We start from the raw sequence: 17,970 nt of genomic DNA, 5'->3' as shown, positions 1-17,970 counted from the left end.
GAAGTGTTAAAATTGCTAAACTGATACATCCATCCACCATGCAATTTTATTTCTTAGGGTCTATCAGAAATTTTTGAAGTTTCTGTGAAATTGACAATAATGTGATATTTGCAAATCCATTTTTAGGAGACACATAATGCTAAAAACTTTGGTATACGAACCATCTTATTCACTTTTTTACTTAATTATTTCATCTATTGTAGAAACTTGAAACAATACTGATTTCAGGTACTGAGAGGAAATGTAAATTTAGAGTTCCTATGTATTAAATTTAGTTGTTGTTGTTGTTGGATTTGAAGGAAGAAAAACTAAGAACATATTTATGCTATAACAAGTAGAAGAGAAAAGATATAAATTCATTACTAAAAACAGAGGATTTACAACCACAAATTTAAAGCTTTTTTCTTTCTTTTCTTCCTCATTTTGCTAGATCTCTCAAGCTCTCTTTCCAGCCCTCTCAAGTTCTCTCTGCACTCTCTATTTCCAACAGCAACTCTCACTCTTTCCAACAGCAGCACTCTCCTCCTTTTATATGGAAAGAATGTTTTCTTTAGTTAACATAGCCCATACTTGCACCACGCTTGGGTATGGCTATTTCTTTACTTGTACACATATATTTTTACCTACTAAATCTCATCAACTCCAACACTCCTCCTTGATGAGATTTTTGTTGGAGCTGTGAATTCAGTCAATTCTTCAAGCATCTTCAAATTTCTGATTTGTTTGGTTGTCTTGGAGCACATCTCTCCAAGTTTGATGATTTTCTTTTGCTTTGATGGAGCACTTCTCTTCATGTTTGTTGTTGGTGGAGCACATCTCTCCAACTCTTTCATGGAGCCCTTCTCTCCAATGCTTTGATTTCTAGTGCACTTCTCACCATTTTTCTCCTTCTTTTGGGTGCACTTGCTCACCATTGTTTTTCTTTTTCTGATGCACCATCTCACCAGCAAAGTTTCTTTCTGCAAAACAAAATTTCCCTTCCGGGAACAACCCTCCTCTTGTAGGCTATCATGGACTTGTTTAATTATATAGCTGCTGCCATTCAATCCTTGTCAAGAACAAATTCTAACCAGGTCCCCCAAGATAAAAAAGCTCTGATACCATTTGTTGGATTTGCTGGAAGAAAAACTAAGAACATATTTATGCTATAACAAGTAGAAGAGAAAAGACATAAATTCATTACTAAAAACAGAGGATTTACAACCACAAATTTAAAGCTTTTTTTTTCTTTTCTTCCTCATTTTCCTAGATCTCTTCCAGCCCTCTCAAGTTCTCTCTGCACTCTCTATTTCCAACAGCACCTCTCACTCTTTCCAACAGCAGCACTCTCTTCCTTTTATATGGAAAGAATGCTTTCTTTAGTTAACATAGCCCATACTTGCACCATGCTTGGGTATGGCTATTTCTTTACTTGTACACATATATTTTTACCTACTAAATCTCATCAACTCCAACCGTTGTATGTGGACACTGATAATCCTTTCTGAATATCCTCTCTTCAGTTTACTTGAAAGAATTTGAAAAATGATGCACAAAGTTGATGAAGAGAAATTAAGCAACAATTTCCTTCAAGAACGCAACAAAATATCTGTTGGTAATATCCAAGGAGAATTGGGAATTAGTTAAAGAAAGGGCTACAGCAATTTAACGTGTTCTTCAAACCCTTCCTGTTCTTAGCAAGCTTCTTCCTGTTTGGACAAATGAACTTCCAAGTAGAAAGGGAAAGAGTTGGTGTACCTTTCCACCCAAAAATTAGGCTTTTCCCATCCATACAGATTGTACAATATTTCCCACAAGCAAATTTCTTAACTGCCAGGTTTGCTTGGTACATGCATGACTCTCTCAGATCTGCCTCCACCATTTCAAATTGGACAAAGAATGACATCCAAACATCGATCTTCACATTGCGAATAAACCTATCTTCTCCCTCAGCTGCCACAATATTCCTAATTCCTTCTCCTAAGAATAATGATTCCATAATCATCTTCGGATCATCCCTTCCCATAGAAGCATCAACACAATCAAAATATGCACTGCAGTAAAAGAGAGCTTCAATGAAACAATTAACAAAAACCGATGAGTTGTGATTCGCCTTAGTTTCAATTACCACCACTATACAAGGTTTGATACTTCTGATAACTCTCATTACAGAATCTAGCTGATCTCGTAGCACAATGAGGTTCGTTAGTGCATATTCTGAGTACACAGCTACTACCTCCTCAGTGTCCATCTCGAATAGATCTTCTTTGAGATCTTTCATACTTGATACCATAACTAGCTTAAAAGAAAAGGGTATGTTGATTGCCTGAGCGACGCGAAACTCATTAACCGGTTACCTGTATCCTCGGTTAATTGCTTTAAACTAGTCTCCAGACTCTCTACAGCAGTTATCTTGAGAAGCTCAAGGGGACAATCACATCGAGATGCTAAAGCTTGCATCAGGACTTACCATTGCAGTCCATTCCTGATTTTAAGATCAATTATATGAATCCTCTTTGCCCCTGCCACATTTTCTAAGATGGCTTGGCTTCCAGTTAAATGTGCAGCCTGGTAGAAGGGAATTCCTTCATGATATGCCTTGACAGCTGAGTTGGAATGGTCACTAATTTATCTATATCCAGTGACTTGCTTTTTCCACATCCCTTTGATATGAGTTCTTTTGTTTCTCGATCAATTCTCCCATGATCATATTCTTGATTGCCTCCTGTTGTGACTGCTGGATGCAATAACATTCTTTCATTACTTTCTGATCCATTTAATGAGACTATCCCAGTTTCCTTAGCAATCCTCTCTTGGAGAGCTTTGGTGAAATAATAAACTACCCTTTGAACTGAATTTCGTTTTTCGGAAGACAAGAAATCACACAAGTTGAGGAATTTGCTTGCATCATCAAATTGTTTGTTGCCCGCCTTGTGTGCAGAAGCTAGAAGTACAAGTGCCAATTCCACATCTTTGATCTCCCCACTGGAATGACTAAATTGAGAGGCTTCAAAGAAATGTTGGATTGTGGAGAGGTCAATGCACTGTTGAGAAGAAATTTGGATGAACCTTGCTCTTGATACCCTCATGACTTCTTCAGTTGATAACCGATGGAAATTAGCCATCATCCAGTGACCAATGAAATTCAAACGAAGCTATAATATGCAGAAAACTAGTTTTTTTCCTTGAAATTAAACTGCTTCAAGGATGAGGGTGGTTAGATATAAAACATTTCTCGCTATATATATGTATATAATCTTTCGTCGACAAAGAATAGTCCAACCAGAAAAGTTAAAAATTTCTCTTGTATTTACCGAATTCATCTGCATCTCTGCAATGCAATGGTATGTGATGAGTAATTAGTGAACAAAATACCTGCCAAGCTTATGTTGGTGTCTTGATGAATAAAACAAGAACAGAACTGAAACATGTTGAAGATCCAATACTTAGGTAAACTATTACAAATATGAAAATCTGAGGAAACAAGGAACCTTACAAAAGTTCACGCCAGGAAAGAACAGGAGACCATCTATATGGCTACTTCTTTAATTGAATTATGTCAGCATAAGGTAAATGACTTGGAAATTTCATGGTTTCGTCCAATCCATGGCATTTAAAAACAAACCAAAAAGAAACGTCAAATCAAAATCAACAATTATAACAGAGAAGGCCAAGATTGAGACTCTTTGTCTACACATTAATCTAAGAAGAGAAACCTTCACCAAAAGCTCATTGCTTCTGGAGTCTTCTTTAGGGGTTGTGAATTCTCGATTTCAGAACCAAATGAAAAAAAAAAGAAAAGAAATATTCTATTGGAAACAGTTTAGAACAAACCCTCTATTGGGAAGTCAAAGAAAAGCTATCTTCATAGCCTTCTTCACTTAACAAGTACAAATAAGAGATGGAAGATTGACAGAGTGCGAAAGTCGGTTATATTGAATGATTTTTCTTTGAAGTTGTGAGCTAGCACAAGAAACGGTGACTCCTCATTTGCAAGGTGTAGCTGTTCCGGCATTTGTCTTAGTTTGATGAGCAAACCTAAACCAAGGTGAGGATTCAACAAAGAAAGGGGGTTCATTTCTTTATCAACTTTTTTTTTTTTTTACTTTTAGATAAGATATTAATATTTGACATCAAATCAGCTTACATTTGGCGTTTTTAGTCATAGAATTGTTATATTATTAAACTATTTAATTCTTCATAATTCTTCATAATTTTGTACTTCCCAATATGATAATATAAGAAATAAACTTGTCAATTTTAAAATAATAGAGAATTTTTTTTAAGACACAAAGTCTACTTTGATTTGCAACTTCTCAGAACTCCCCCCATATGGATAATGGCTGCAAGTATTAGTTAATGAAAAAAATGGGATTAATTGATACATGTCCTGATAATCAAATTTCAATTCTTTCCAATGGATATGCAGGTTCAGACCCTCAAATCGATGGTCTCAAATTGTTGGAATTAAATGTTTTACCGCAGTTGAAAGATGGAAATCAATTTTTACATTTCTTGGTGCATCTCCTCTTTGACTGTCCTTGGTGGAACTTCCAAGCAGAAACTGAAAGATGTGGAGTTCCCTTCCAGCCACTATTAAGGCATTTGCCATTTCTGACAAGTAAGCATGATTTCCTAGAGGCAAAATTCTGAAGCAACAGTTCTGCTTGGTCAAAACATGACCTGCTAACTTCTATTTCCACCATTCCAAGCCTGGTGAAATAAGCCCTCCATTCATCAATCTTCATGTGCTGGCAAATCCATTCCTCACCTTCAGCTGCAACAATATCCTTGATCTCCTGTCCTAAAAATGCTTCTGCTGCAATCCTGTTTTGATCATCCTGATCAATGCAAACCCTAATACAATCATAACATAAGCTATAGAATTGTAGTGCTTCAACAAACTGGTCTATAAATGTTGGTGAACTGTGATTTGCTTCTAATTCAATCATCACCAGCACACATGGATTTAAGTTTTTTAGCACTCTTAATAGAGGGGGTAAGCAACCTGCTTGTGCTTTTACCATTCTCAGTATACACAGGGCGAATATTGCAACTTCTTCACTTTACTTAATTCGAACATATCTTCTTTGAGATCTTTGATGTTTGCAAATGTAGCAATTTGGAATAAGAATAGTAAATTTAAGTTTTCAACAAAACAGGCTAACCTTTTACCAGTTTCTTCAAAATTCTGTCTTGATGCATTTATTCCAACAGCAGTTATATTTAGAAGCTCAACCGGGCATTCCTGACGATTTGCAAGAGCTTGCATCAATACTGTACAGATCCCTCCAGTTCCGATTGATAGGTTGATTAAATGAACTTTTTAAGCTGAGGCTAAACTACCTATAACAGCTTGGATCCCAGCAAACTTGGTTACTTGAATACATGGAAGCTGTAAGCTGCATGAGATAAGTGCAGGATTCACTCCTATTGTTGTTTCTGCTGGATGCAATTGTAATCTTTCTTTACTTGCAAATCCCTTTAAAGAGACTATTCCAATTCCTCGAGAAATTCTCTCTTGAAGAGCTTTGGTGAAATAATGAACTACACTTTGAACTGAATTTCCTGTATTAGAAGACAAGAAATCACACAATTTGAGTAATTTACTTGCATCATCAAATTGTTGGTTGCTCACCCTGTAAGCAGAAGCTAGAAGTAGAAGTGCCAGTTCCACATCTTTGATCTCTTCATTGGAAAGACCAAAATGAGAGGCATCAAAGAAATGTTGAATTGTGGAGAGGTCAATGTATTGTTGAGAAGAAATTTGGCTGAACCTTGCCCTTGATACCCTCATGATTTCTTCACTTGATAACCTATGAACACCAGCCATCATCCAAGTAACCAGTGAACAAGTTCACATATTTCAATGGAAACTATCATACGCAGAAAACTAGTTATTTTCCTTGAAATTACATTCTTTCATGGATTTAACTGTGTGCATATATATATATATATATATATTTGTAATTTTTTCATCTATGTAGAATAGTCCAACCGGAAAAAAAATAAAAAGTTGCCTTGAAGTAACCGAAGTCACCTGCATCTATATGATGGCATGTGTAATTAGCGAACAAAATACCTTTTAGCTTATGTTGTTGTCTAGATGAATATAACAAGAGCAGAGCTGAAACAAGTTACTAAAGATCCAACACCAATAAAATATTAAAAATGTGAAAGTTACTAAGAGCATCATCCGGCGAATCTAGGAAAAACAACCTAACAAAAGTTCAGGCCAAGAAAGAGAGGGAGCCCATATAAATGGCTACTTCTTTAGTTGAATTATGGAGGAAAATGACTTGGAAATCTCATGTTTTTTTCCAAATTCTCCATGGTATTAAAAAAATAAATTAAAAAAAAAAAAGAAGTCAAATGATCATTTTTCTTATGCCCAGTGAAAACCAACAATTAGAATGGAGAAGGCTAAGATTGAGACTGTCTGACAACACATTAATCTAAGAAAAGAAACCTTTTTATTGGGAAGTAACAGAAAGCTTTAACCTTTTTATTGGGAAGTAACAGAAAGCTTTCTTCATGTCCTTCATCACATAATCATTATAATAAGTCCGATTAAAGGCTTTTCCTTTGAAGGAAGTTATGAACTAGCACAAGAAAGGGTGACTCCTAGTTAGCCTGGTGTAGGTGTAGCTGTTTTGGCATTTCTGTTGGATGAGTAAACTATGGTCAGGATACAAGAAAAAAAGAACGTTCATTTCTTTTTCAGCTTTTATATAAATTTCCTTGATATTAATGGGCAAGGCTAGAAACGAGAAGACAACATTTACAACCACAAAGGAAATTTCCCTTTTAAATCAGAAAAATCAAACAACTTAAGGATCTGCTTCTTGAAGGAAAAAATGCCATGATAACAGTAAATTTGAGTGTCCACATTAACCATTCAGCTTACAGTTTAGTCTTCTGAGAGTGGAAACTAAATATTGGTGGAGCTTTCTATGGTATTGTCCTGTTGACTGAAACAATCATTTTTCTTGGAGCTAAAACTGGCAGGAAATTGGTCAGATATTTGGACATCCATTTGCTGAAGAAATATTTCCTGGGCTTGAAATTCTGAAAACATGGAATGCTGAAAATAACAATGAGAAGCAAGGGCATGCTTCTAGCTGGAAGTATCCTGGAAGAAGCCCTCTTTTGATGGACAAATAACTCAGATGTCTTAAAATTGCTAAATTGATACATCCATCCGCCATGCTGTTACGCCTGTGTGTTAGCTGCATAAGTGAGTTGCTAGCATAAATAGGGAATTGAATTGTAATTCAATCATCCAAGATTAATACAATACAAAATCTATCTTCTCTCCAATTTCTCCTCTCTCTGTTTCCTTTCTCATCTTTTTCTTATTTCTTCTTCTTTCTTCCCCTTTCCCCTCATCTTTTCCCTACTGTCAAGCAAGTGATAGGGCCTCCATATCCAAGGTCTTAACACATGCAATTTTTTTTTTTGTTAGGGTGAATCAGAAATTCTTGAAGTTTGTATGATAGTCCAAATACAAAATTCTGAGAAATTGACAAGAATGTGATATTTGCACATCCTTTTTTTTTCACTTATTTATTCCATCTATTGTTCAAAATTGAAACAATACTGGATTACAGGTGCTGAGAAGAATATGTGGACACTGTAATCCTTTCTGAAAATCCTGTGTCTTCAGTCTACGTGAGAGAATTTGGAAAATGGTGTAGAAAGTTGATAAAATAGAAATTAAGCAAAAATTTCCATAAAAACACAACAACATCCTGGGAGAATTTGGAATTAGCTAAAGAAAGGACTTCAGCAATTTAAAATCTGTTCTTCAAACCCTTCCTGTTCTTGGCAAGCTTCTTCCTCTTTTTGGCAAATGAACTTCCAAGTAGAAAGAGAAAGAATTGGTGTACCCTTCCAACCAACAATTAGGCTTTTCCCATCCATACTAGTTGTACAATATTTCCCACATGGAAAATTCTTAACAGCCAGGTTTGCTTGGTGCAAGCATGACTCACTCAGTTCTGTCTCCACCATTTCAAATTGGGCAAAGAATGTCCTCCAAACATCAATCTTCACATTGCGAATATCCCTATCTTCTCCCTCAGTTGCCACAATATTTCTTATTCCTTCTCCTAAGAATAATGATTCCATAATCATCCTATTTGGATCATCCTTTCCCATAGAAGCATCAACACAATCAAAATATGCACTGAAGAAAAAGAGAGCTTCAACGAAACGATTAACAAAAACCGGTGAGTTGTGATTTGCCTCACTTTCAATTACCACCATAATACAAGGTTTGATACTTCTAATAACTCTCATTACAGAATATAGCTGATCTCGTAGCACAATGAGGTTCATTATTGCATATTCTGAGTACACAGCTACTACTTCCTCAGTTTCTATCCCAAATAGATCTTCTTTGAGATCTTCCATACTTGATACCATAACTATCTTAAAAGAAAAGGGTATGTTCATGGCCTGAGCAAAACTCATTAACCGGTTACCTGTATTCTCAATTAATTGCTTTGAACTAGTCTCCACAGCTGTTATCTTGAGAAGCTCCAGAGGACAATTGCATCGAGACGCTAAAGCTTGCATCAGGACTGTCCATTGCAGTCCATTCCTGATTTTCAGATCAATTATATGAATCCTCTTTGCCTCTGCCACATTTTCTAAGATGGCTTGGCTTCCACTTAAATGTGCAGCCTGGTAGAAGGGAACTCCTTCATGACATGCCTTGATAGCTGAGTTTGGAATGATCACTAATTGATCTATAGCAAGTGACTTGCTCTTTCCACATCCCTTTGATATGATTTTTTGTGTTTCTCGATCAATTCTCTTATGAAGAGCTTCAGAGAAATAGTAGACTATTCTTTGCACAGGGTTTCCAGTATTGGAAGAAAAGCGATCACAAAAATCAAGCAATCTACTTGCACGATCATATTCTTTATTGCCTGCTTTCTCAGCAGATGCCAAAAGGATTTCGGCAAGCTCTACATTTTCAACCTCCTCTCTAGAAATGCCTGCTATAGATAGATCGAAAAGATTGTCAAGCATGGAAGCAACATCAGTTCTTGTGTTGCGGAATTGGATAAACCTCTCTGCAGCAATTCTGACGATTTCTTCAGTTGACAATTCCTGGGCTGAAAGTGTACCGTTGCTCGGTTCAGTTATTCCTTGTGTGTTCAAACGTCTAAACCCTCTACCATATTTCTTTAGCAGCTCAAGTGAGGCTAAAGAAAATTGATGCTCATTTTTCTTCTGGGGTTCATCGACATCATCTTGGATTCCATTTTGAATTTCACCAGCATGATCCGGCCATGGTGGGAGTTGTAGAGGAGGAGAAATTATGCTAAATCTTGGATCATCATAACAGAACAACCTGTAATCTGAATATGATTCTTGCTCCTGTTCCTGTTGCTGATAATCAGAGAACAAGCATCCTTCCACTAATGATTCCCTATGGTAGAGTCCATAGTTGTCTTTCACTCCTTCCGCGTTCTTCCTTCTTTCCATACTCTGAATTCAAAAGAATTACTTAAGGAACTCGGCACCCCACCATAGATAAAACTAGCTAACACCTATTGTAGATGTTTTTGGAAAAGTTGACATCTGGCACTAAGAAGACAACAATTTCTTATTATCAAAAGGTTACACCGAAAGTCAAAGATCCTGCCGTGCCGTCATCTCGCTGAACAACAAAAAAAATGGGGGAGAAAAATATGTTGTTGAAAGACTAATTAAGGAAGGCTAGCTAGCATATTATTTTAAGTGCTTTTCAAACGAACCATCCAACGAAATCTTCCTTCCAATAATCCAAAAAGCTTAACGACATAAAATGTTATTTATATTGCAATGTTGTCCAAGAAAAGCAGTTCATTGTCCCCCGCACCCGCATCCACTGGCCAATTACAAAATGCCGCTGTTGCTCGGATGCCTATTAAATTAATAGTTCTGTAATTGAGAGCCTGACTTGTAATGCAGGAATGCGTTAAAATTTTTTGAAGTACCAACTAAAGAAAAAAATAAAAGAAATACAACAGACGTGACCCAATAATTCTTTTTAAACTATTCAATTGAATCAAGAATTTTAAAAACGGGGTATAACAGAGCCAACACAGTAAGTCATAATGGTCAGGTTAAATCTCATACAAGGGTTCCATTCACTAGCCAGAGCAGATAAAGGCGCCAGAATACTTCCATACATCCATGCTCCCGTAAGCAAACAAGTCGCTCATCTACATTATTAATTAAAATAACCGAACACGTTATAATATATAATTACAAATTATACCAATATAGATAATGATCTTGGTAGAAAAATTCCTTCCTCCTTTTTGTTTTGTTTATTCATATTTTTCCTCCCTATAAATATAACTTAAAAATTGTCCCAATCTAGATGAGTACCACTGCTTTATGATCCATCCATGAACAGAGCACCATGTCCACTGGATTTCATGAACTTCTTCAGCAAAAGAACCACAATTGCAATGGTGAGTCCAACAGCAGCCCATGTGAACAAGCGATCATCAGCTGGTCTTTGAGCCCTTTTCTCTGGCCTATGCAGCACCTGATCACTTGAACCACTAGCAGGAGTCTCTCTTGATACCCTCACTTCTATAGTGCCAGGATTCACAATGACTGGAGCCTCGGGCACTTCTTGGATAATTCTATCACCTACTGCCAGATGTTCATTTGGATGTGCAGCTATGGCTCCATCTTCTTGCAAACTTGACTGGGCTTCACCCTCCCTGTTGGTAGGTTGTTCTTCAGAATCCTGAGAAGGGCTTAGTTGAGGAACTGGCGGTGCCTTGCTTAGCATATACTGATGAATCTGCAACATTAATAGGTTTGTCAATGCAAATTTAATAAATGCACATATTCACAATTGAGAATAGAGGGGGTTAAAAATATACCTCATCAATGAGTTTTTGACGCTCGGAAGTCCCAAATCTAGGGGCTGCTTCACGAGATTTGATGGCCAGAACACGTCTCTCTTCCTTCTTGTAGTCTAATGAGCCCAGCGCACCATTTGGATTGGTAGGCATGAATGCAATAAGAGCTACCAGAGCTGTTCGTACTGCCAATGAGAATGAGTGAAGCCATGCAACATTAGCCAGGTACTTATAGAATCAACATATTGCATGCATGCAAAATTCAGCCTTCATTTACCATTAGTAAACAGGTAAGGCAGTGCAAATAATTAAATTTAAAAGTGAAGCATCAATTAAAATTTGGCATCAAAATTCCAGGTACCATTATTCATTCCAATACACCACATCTCAGTCTTACCTAGTTGAGATACAATGTATTGTATATCTTAATCTTTAACAGTCTATCCCAATATTAATGCAGAACTAAGAAAGGAAGAAATTGTGTCACTTTTGAGTAAAATTAAAAAATAACATAAATTTGTCCTAACTGCCAGTCTTCCTTTTCCAATTTGGTCATTTCCACTGCACTTGAAACTTAACGGTTAACCTCCAGTAAGCTATATCAAATGACAGTGGGAGCAGCATAATGATATAGATAATTTGAACACACTCTTACTCTATTACCAGCAACACTTCTAAAGAAGATAAACTTACCACTCCATGATGGCTGCCAGTGCTCAGGATGGTGATTTGATATGCTTAAGCATATCTTTGTCTGGGTTTCAAAACGGCCATTTGGCTGGAAAAAAGGGCAGAAACCCTCGTTAGCAATATCTGAAGAATTAAATGAATATTAGTAAAAGTAATATCTTACTGTCAACAACATAAATGAAGGCGGTTTGAATGGATATTCTGCAGGCAATTGAATCCGTCCATGATAAATCCCACCCTCAAATTCAGTATCACTAGGGCCCCTGATGGCAAATTGCCATTCAAATATGTTCTCCTGGAAACAATATTCAAAAGATTACATCCTCTGAGATATAGCATGAAGTGTAGGTGTTGACACTCAAAATGACAGCAAAAAACATGAACGGAATCAGGATTACAACAGTTAACATCATTCAACTAGAAACCTAAGGCAATAAATAGAATTAGCTAAAAAGGAAACAAGGAAATCAACTAAAACACTGACATTGTATTGATTTTTCACTTCACTTCGCTTCAATGTAAAAACTTTTGGAGACTTCACTCATCATGATTCATGACAAAGAAAAAGATGCTCACATTGCATTAAGACACTCAAAAGGAAAATCACCTATCGATTATAAATCAATAATTCCAGAACTTAAAGAGCAAACTCTGAACCATTAACGCTTAAAAAGCCCAGGCAGCAAAAGCAGCAGAAAATATCTTTCAATGATCCACAGCTAGACATAATAAACAGTTAAACACCGTCCTCCAGCTTTCAGATCTGCGAGGTCCAAATTCATAGTTTCCATAATTCCGCATTCCAAATTCAATAATTAAAGTTTAATTCAATAGAATTAACAGAATTAAACGAAATTTTGGTCTTAATTTTCCAAATCCAACGAATGTTATAATTTATACACCAAAACCCACCAAATCTCTCAAAGGAACAACGAAACAACAAGACGTGCAGCTCAAATCGTAAAAAATTGAGAAATTCAGAAAAGAAAAGTTAATCCGAAAGGGATCAAAATTTTTTGCGAGAGAGAGAGAGAGAGAGAGAGAGAGAGCTTTACGAATTGAAGAAGCATACCTCAAGAGGCAGGCTCATGAAATCATCAGAAGGATTAGATTGCATCTCTTTGACCTCCTGCAAAATCCTCTTCACGGCCGGATTCTTCAAATTGTACTTATCCTCAGCCATTATCTCACCTGATCTGATCGGCGATCCAACCACCACTGTCCGTTTAGCTGAGCAACCACGTATGAAGAACCGTATTTATGGCTGGTGTAGATAAGATAAGAAGTGTAAGATACGGTTTCACGGAGAGAGAGATTGGAAAGGGTTTTATTTAATGGAAGAGATTGTTGAGTCGAGAGGAGCTGGAGACGACGACTTTATCTGTCGAAATGACACGTCATTCGACGAATATTGGCTACGTGGCTCGTGGCTATTGGACACCTTCCAGTGGAAGACGGAAGTGGATATCCTTTTCTTATTGCATTCGGAGTTGGTGCATTTTGAAACCACAACAGCCATTTTACGCGGTCTGGGCTTGGAGAGAGGCCTAGTGGTGAAGTAGGACAGTTTTCAATGGTTTGGGACGTCGGCTCAGTATGATAATTAGGGCAAACAGATGGGTTTCCTGGCATTACAAACTAGGAATGTGCAGTTTTAGTTTTTGGTTTTAGTTTAGAGTTTAGGAATTAAAATTAAATTACAATTTTGTTATAATTTTAATTTGGTTTTTTAATATTTTAATTTTAATTCTATTCAATTTTTGGTATTTTAATTTTAGTTTAGATTAGTATGATTTTCATTTAAATTTCAATTTTAAAATAATTATTTTTATTTAAAGTATTTCTAAATTACCATTTAAATTTAAAGTTGGATTTAAATTTTAAAGTTTATTTGTTATATAAATTACACCATATAATATATATTTTAATTATTTTTTAATTATATTATATTTAATTATAAGGTACATATATAATCTAAAATTAAGTATATATGATATACTTTTTAATTATTTCTTAATTATATAATTTTTATTTATAAAATATGTATATATACAACTCAACTCAACTCAACTCAACTAAGCCTTTATCCCAAAAATTTGGGGTCGGCTATATGGATTCGCTTTTTCCACTCTGAACGATTTTGGGTTAAATCCTCAGAAATGTTTAATGCTTCTAAGTCATGTTGTACTACTCTCCTCCAAGTTAATTTAGGTCTACCCCTTTTTTTCTTTCTATCCTCTAACCTAATGTGCTCTACTTGTCTAACTGAAACCTCCGTATGTCTACGCTTCACATGACCAAACCACCTCAATCTCCCTTCTCTCAACTTATCTTCAATTGGCACCACTCCTACCTTTTCTCTAATACTCTCATTACGGACTTTATCTAGTCTAGTATGGCCACTCATCCACCTTAACATTCTCATCTCTGCAACTCTTATCTTAGATGCATACGACTCTTTCAGTGCCCAACACTCACTACCATATAACATAGCCGGTCGTATGGGTACATGCGGTAAAATTTTCCTTTTAATTTATTGGGAATCTTACGATCACATAAAACTCCGTGCACGTCTCCACTTCAACGATGCTGTTTTAATCCTTTGAATAACATCCTCCTCACATCCATCATCTTCTTGAATATCTGAGCCTAGATATTTAAAGTGTTCACTTTGTTACAGTATCACTCATTTCAAACTAACTCCTTCCCTATCACCAATTTGGCCTTCACTGAACTTGCAATACATGTATTTTGTCTTTGTTCTACTTAACTTAAAACCCTTTGACTCTAGAGTACTTCTCCATAGTTCTAGCTTTCTATTGACTGCTTCTCGTGTCTCATCTATCGAACAATATCATCCATAAACATCATGCACCAAGGAATACTCTCTTGTATATTTTTAGTCAGTTCATCTAAAACTAATGTAAAAAGGTAAGGGCTTATGGCTGATCCTTGGTGTAATCCAATTGAGATCGGAAAATCACTTGTGTCCCCTCCCACTGTGCGCACAATAGTAGTTGCTCCTTCATACATATCTTTCAATACTTGTATGTACCTAATAGATACCCTCTTTTGTTCTAACACATTCCATAAGACCTCTCTTGGAACACTATCATAAGCCTTCTCCAAATCAATAAAAACCATGTGTAGATCTTTCTTCACATCTCTATATTTCTCCATCAAGCTTCTAATGAGAAAGATCGCTTCCATAGTTGAGCAATGGGCATGAAACCAAATTGATTGAGAGAGATAGAAGTATCATGACGTAGTCGATGCTCCACAACTCTCTCCCACAACTTCATAGTATGGCTCATGAGTTTAATTCCCCTATAGTTTGAGCAACTCTGTATGTCTCCCTTATTTTTAAAAATAGGTACTAAAATACTCTTCCTCCATTCATCAGGCATTTTCTTTGAGTTTAGAATCTTATTAAATAATTTAGTTAACCATGCCACTCCCATATCTCCCAAATACTTCCACACTTCAATTGGTATTTCATCGGGTCCACAGGCTTTACCCACTTTCATTCTCTTAAGTGCTTCCTTTACTTCTAAAGATCGAATCCTTCTGGTATAATTTACATTCTTTTCTATTGTTCTATAATCTATATTCACGCTATTACCATTTTGACTATTATTAAAGAGATCATTAAAATAATTTCTCCATCTTTCTTTAATGTCCTCATCTTTTACCAACACTTTTCCTTCTTTATCCTTAATGCACCTAACTTGATTGAGATCTTGACATTTCCTTTCTCTACTCCTTGCTAATCTATAAATATCTTTCTCCCCTTCTTTAGTTCCAAGTTTCTTATATAACTTTTCAAAGGCCTGTGCTCTTGCTTGACTAACTGCCTTTTTTGCTTCTTTCTTTGCTATCTTGTACTGTTCATATGCCTCATTATTATCACATTTAGGTAATTTCTTATACCATTCCCTTTTTCTCTTCACTGCCTTTTGTACTTCCTCATTCCACCACCATCTCTCTTTTGAGGGTGGTCCATGTCCTTTAGACTCTCCAAGTACTTTTCTAGCTACTTCTCTAATCTTTGATGCCATCTGTATCCACATATCATTGGCCTCCATATCTAGCTTCCATACTTCGGACTCGAAAAGCTCATTTTTGAACTTCACTTGCTTTACTCCTTTGAACTCCCACCACTTTGTTCGAGCTACACTATTTCTTCTAACCTTACTTGAATTGTTCCTAAACTTGACATCCAAGACCACCAACCTATGTTGACTTGTTAAAGCCTCTCCTGGAATGACCTTGCAATCCTTGCATAGAGCTCTATTTGTCTTCCTGGTTAAGAGGAAGTCGATTTGGCTTCTATGTTGCCCACTTTTGAAAGTCACTAAATGTGACTCTCTTTTTATAAAGTAGGTATTTGCTAGTATTAGGTCGTATGCCATAGCAAAATCCAGGATGCTTTTTCCCTCCTCATTTCGACTGCCAAAACCAAAACCTCCATGAACATTCTCATAACCTTGCCTATCACTTCCTACATGTCCATTCAAATCTCCACCAATGAAAACATTCTCTTCATTCAGTATACTTTGCATTAGGTCATTCATATCTTCCCAAAAACCTTTGTTTACTCTCACTATTTAGTTCTATTTGTGGGGCATAAGCACTAACTACATTTATTGTTTCTCCTTCTAGTACTAGCTTTGCTAGTATAATTCCATCTTCTACTCTTTTCACAATACTCTGCGTCTTTCAATGTTCTGTTTATGATTATACCCACTCCGTTCTTATTTCTCTCCTTTCCGGTAAACCACAGTTTGTACCCTGAATTACCCACTTCCTTACTTTTCTCTCCTACCCATTTAGTCTCCTGAATGCAAGCAATATTCACCCTTCTCCTTTCCAAGGTATCCACAAGCTCCATCAATTTTCCTGTAAGTGATCCAACATTCCAAGTACCAACCCTGATCCTCCTCCTATCCTGCTCCTTCCTAATTGGTCTCCTTCTATGATATCTTCTATTGTTTTCTATATCTATCTTGTGTTCTGTTCCACTATTTGTTCTATTATTTGTCCTATGGACTAATTTCTTTACCCACACCCGTCCATGATGTGGGAACCCTTGCTCACTTAACACCACACCCGGGCGCCGGCATGGCGCGTCGCTTTCGGTGAACGCCCTACACCCTTGCATATTTATCACTACACCCGGGCTCCGATGTAGCGCGTCGTTAGTAGAGGACGCCCCAACGTTTATATCATTTGAATCCATATCATAGGGTGTGACGAAATTTTTACGCTGGTTGTGACCTACCGCAACCCTCCTCCTTTATCCGGGCTTGGGACCGGCTAAGCGCAAACTACTTAGGCGGAGTTAAAATATGTATATATAACTAAGGATTAATCATATTATATAATATAGTAATACTGTTTTAATATATTTATAACTAAAATTATTAAGAAAATATAGATAAAATATATAGTTTACAATTATATATATATATATATTACAATTTTATGTATCTAAATATATAACTATATTAAAAATATATAATATTTCTAAAATTAATATAAAAACATAAGTATAAAATTAGTTCTCATTTGGTTTTAGTTGATTTTAATTCTTATAAAAAAATTAAAACAGTTAAAATGATAAAATAAATTTAATTCAATTCGAATTAGTGCGCTTAAAAACCATTCACACTCCTATTACAAAAGTGAGACTAAACTAGAATGAAAGAATGACAAATAAAAATTCCTACTTGCTCCTCACTTGATTAATTTTGTCAAATCCTGTCCTGCCATCAATATTTCGTAGGGGGTTAAAACCACGCTCCAATAATAATTTATATATTTTTATTAAAAAATAATTTATATGAAAGTACTTAAATTTTAAAATATTATAATTTTTAAAAAATTATATTATTAAAATTATATTTAAAATTTTTTTTAATAAATAATAATAATAACAAACATAGCAGGAAATTGGCTCTGCCTCACAGCCCAACAGAAAAGTCCTGCTCCAACCTCTATCCAATGCGGAGCGAAGAGCGATAATGGCTCCAATCCGCCCCATTGCGAAACCAGTTTTATGGTCTCTCCACTAAGGTACAGCCCCTATGGATTAGGGTCCGCGGTCTGGTACCAATGACATTGCGATCTAAGTTCTTGTCACCCATTTGAAAGTGACTTAAATCTGGAGCGATAATACCTGATCAGAAGCCCTGAACTCAAACGGCTTTTCAAAGAGGTCGCCCACCACGTTTCAATACATAAACTCGCACCAAATCTAAAACTTCTTATTATATTTATTATTTTTAAGATTTAGAACTCATATAATTATTTCATTTAACTGGATAGAAGCATGACAGTCGCGCACACTGGAGATAATCCAATGTTAGTTCTACACCTGCAAATATGCCTTACAAACATATTGTCAAGACACAAAGTTAAACAC

At 36.1% G+C, this 17,970-nt stretch overlaps 2 protein-coding genes and 2 pseudogenes across 2 annotated transcripts; all 4 read right to left on the bottom strand.

Annotated features, from left to right (window-relative positions):
* Positions 1–335: 335 nt before the first annotated feature.
* Positions 336–3,104, bottom strand: LOC110656209 (DELLA protein RGL2-like; annotated as a pseudogene).
* Positions 3,105–4,310: 1,206 nt separating this feature from the next.
* LOC110656208 (DELLA protein RGL1-like) lies at positions 4,311–5,824 on the bottom strand (annotated as a pseudogene).
* Positions 5,825–7,491: 1,667 nt separating this feature from the next.
* LOC110656328 (DELLA protein RGL1-like) lies at positions 7,492–9,851 on the bottom strand. Its single transcript, XM_021813036.2, has one exon. The coding sequence runs from the start codon at positions 9,475–9,477 to the stop codon at positions 7,765–7,767; it is 1,713 nt and encodes a 570-aa protein (XP_021668728.2). The 5' UTR covers positions 9,478–9,851; the 3' UTR covers positions 7,492–7,764.
* Positions 9,852–10,182: 331 nt separating this feature from the next.
* LOC110656329 (ubiquitin-conjugating enzyme E2 32) lies at positions 10,183–12,908 on the bottom strand. Its single transcript, XM_058144913.1, has 5 exons — positions 12,619–12,908; positions 11,710–11,841; positions 11,550–11,634; positions 10,878–11,041; positions 10,183–10,795 (listed from the first exon to the last, which is right to left on the bottom strand). Exons 1-5 carry the CDS (start codon positions 12,727–12,729, stop codon positions 10,376–10,378), a joined length of 912 nt encoding a protein of 303 aa, XP_058000896.1. The 5' UTR covers positions 12,730–12,908; the 3' UTR covers positions 10,183–10,375.
* Positions 12,909–17,970: the final 5,062 nt, after the last annotated feature.

The sequence above is a fragment of the Hevea brasiliensis genome, chromosome 4 (genome assembly GCF_030052815.1).
Source record: "Hevea brasiliensis isolate MT/VB/25A 57/8 chromosome 4, ASM3005281v1, whole genome shotgun sequence".
Classification (NCBI taxonomy): Eukaryota; Viridiplantae; Streptophyta; class Magnoliopsida; order Malpighiales; family Euphorbiaceae; genus Hevea; species Hevea brasiliensis.
The sequence above is the reverse complement of the archived record's forward strand: the minus strand, read 5'-3'. Positions and strand labels throughout refer to the sequence as shown.

Excerpts from the sequence above, each read along its gene's own strand:
- LOC110656328 (XM_021813036.2), bottom strand. The coding sequence starts at position 9,477 with ATGGAAAGAAGGAAGAACGCGGAAGGAGTGAAAGACAACTATGGACTC.
- LOC110656329 (XM_058144913.1), bottom strand. The coding sequence starts at position 12,729 with ATGGCTGAGGATAAGTACAATTTGAAGAATCCGGCCGTGAAGAGGATT. Across the intron at positions 11,842-12,618 it reads TCATGAGCCTGCCTCTTGAG|GAGAACATATTTGAATGGCA; the intron begins GTATGCTTCTTC and ends TATTGTTTCCAG. Across the intron at positions 11,635-11,709 it reads CTTCATTTATGTTGTTGACA|CCAAATGGCCGTTTTGAAAC; the intron begins GTAAGATATTAC and ends CCTTTTTTCCAG.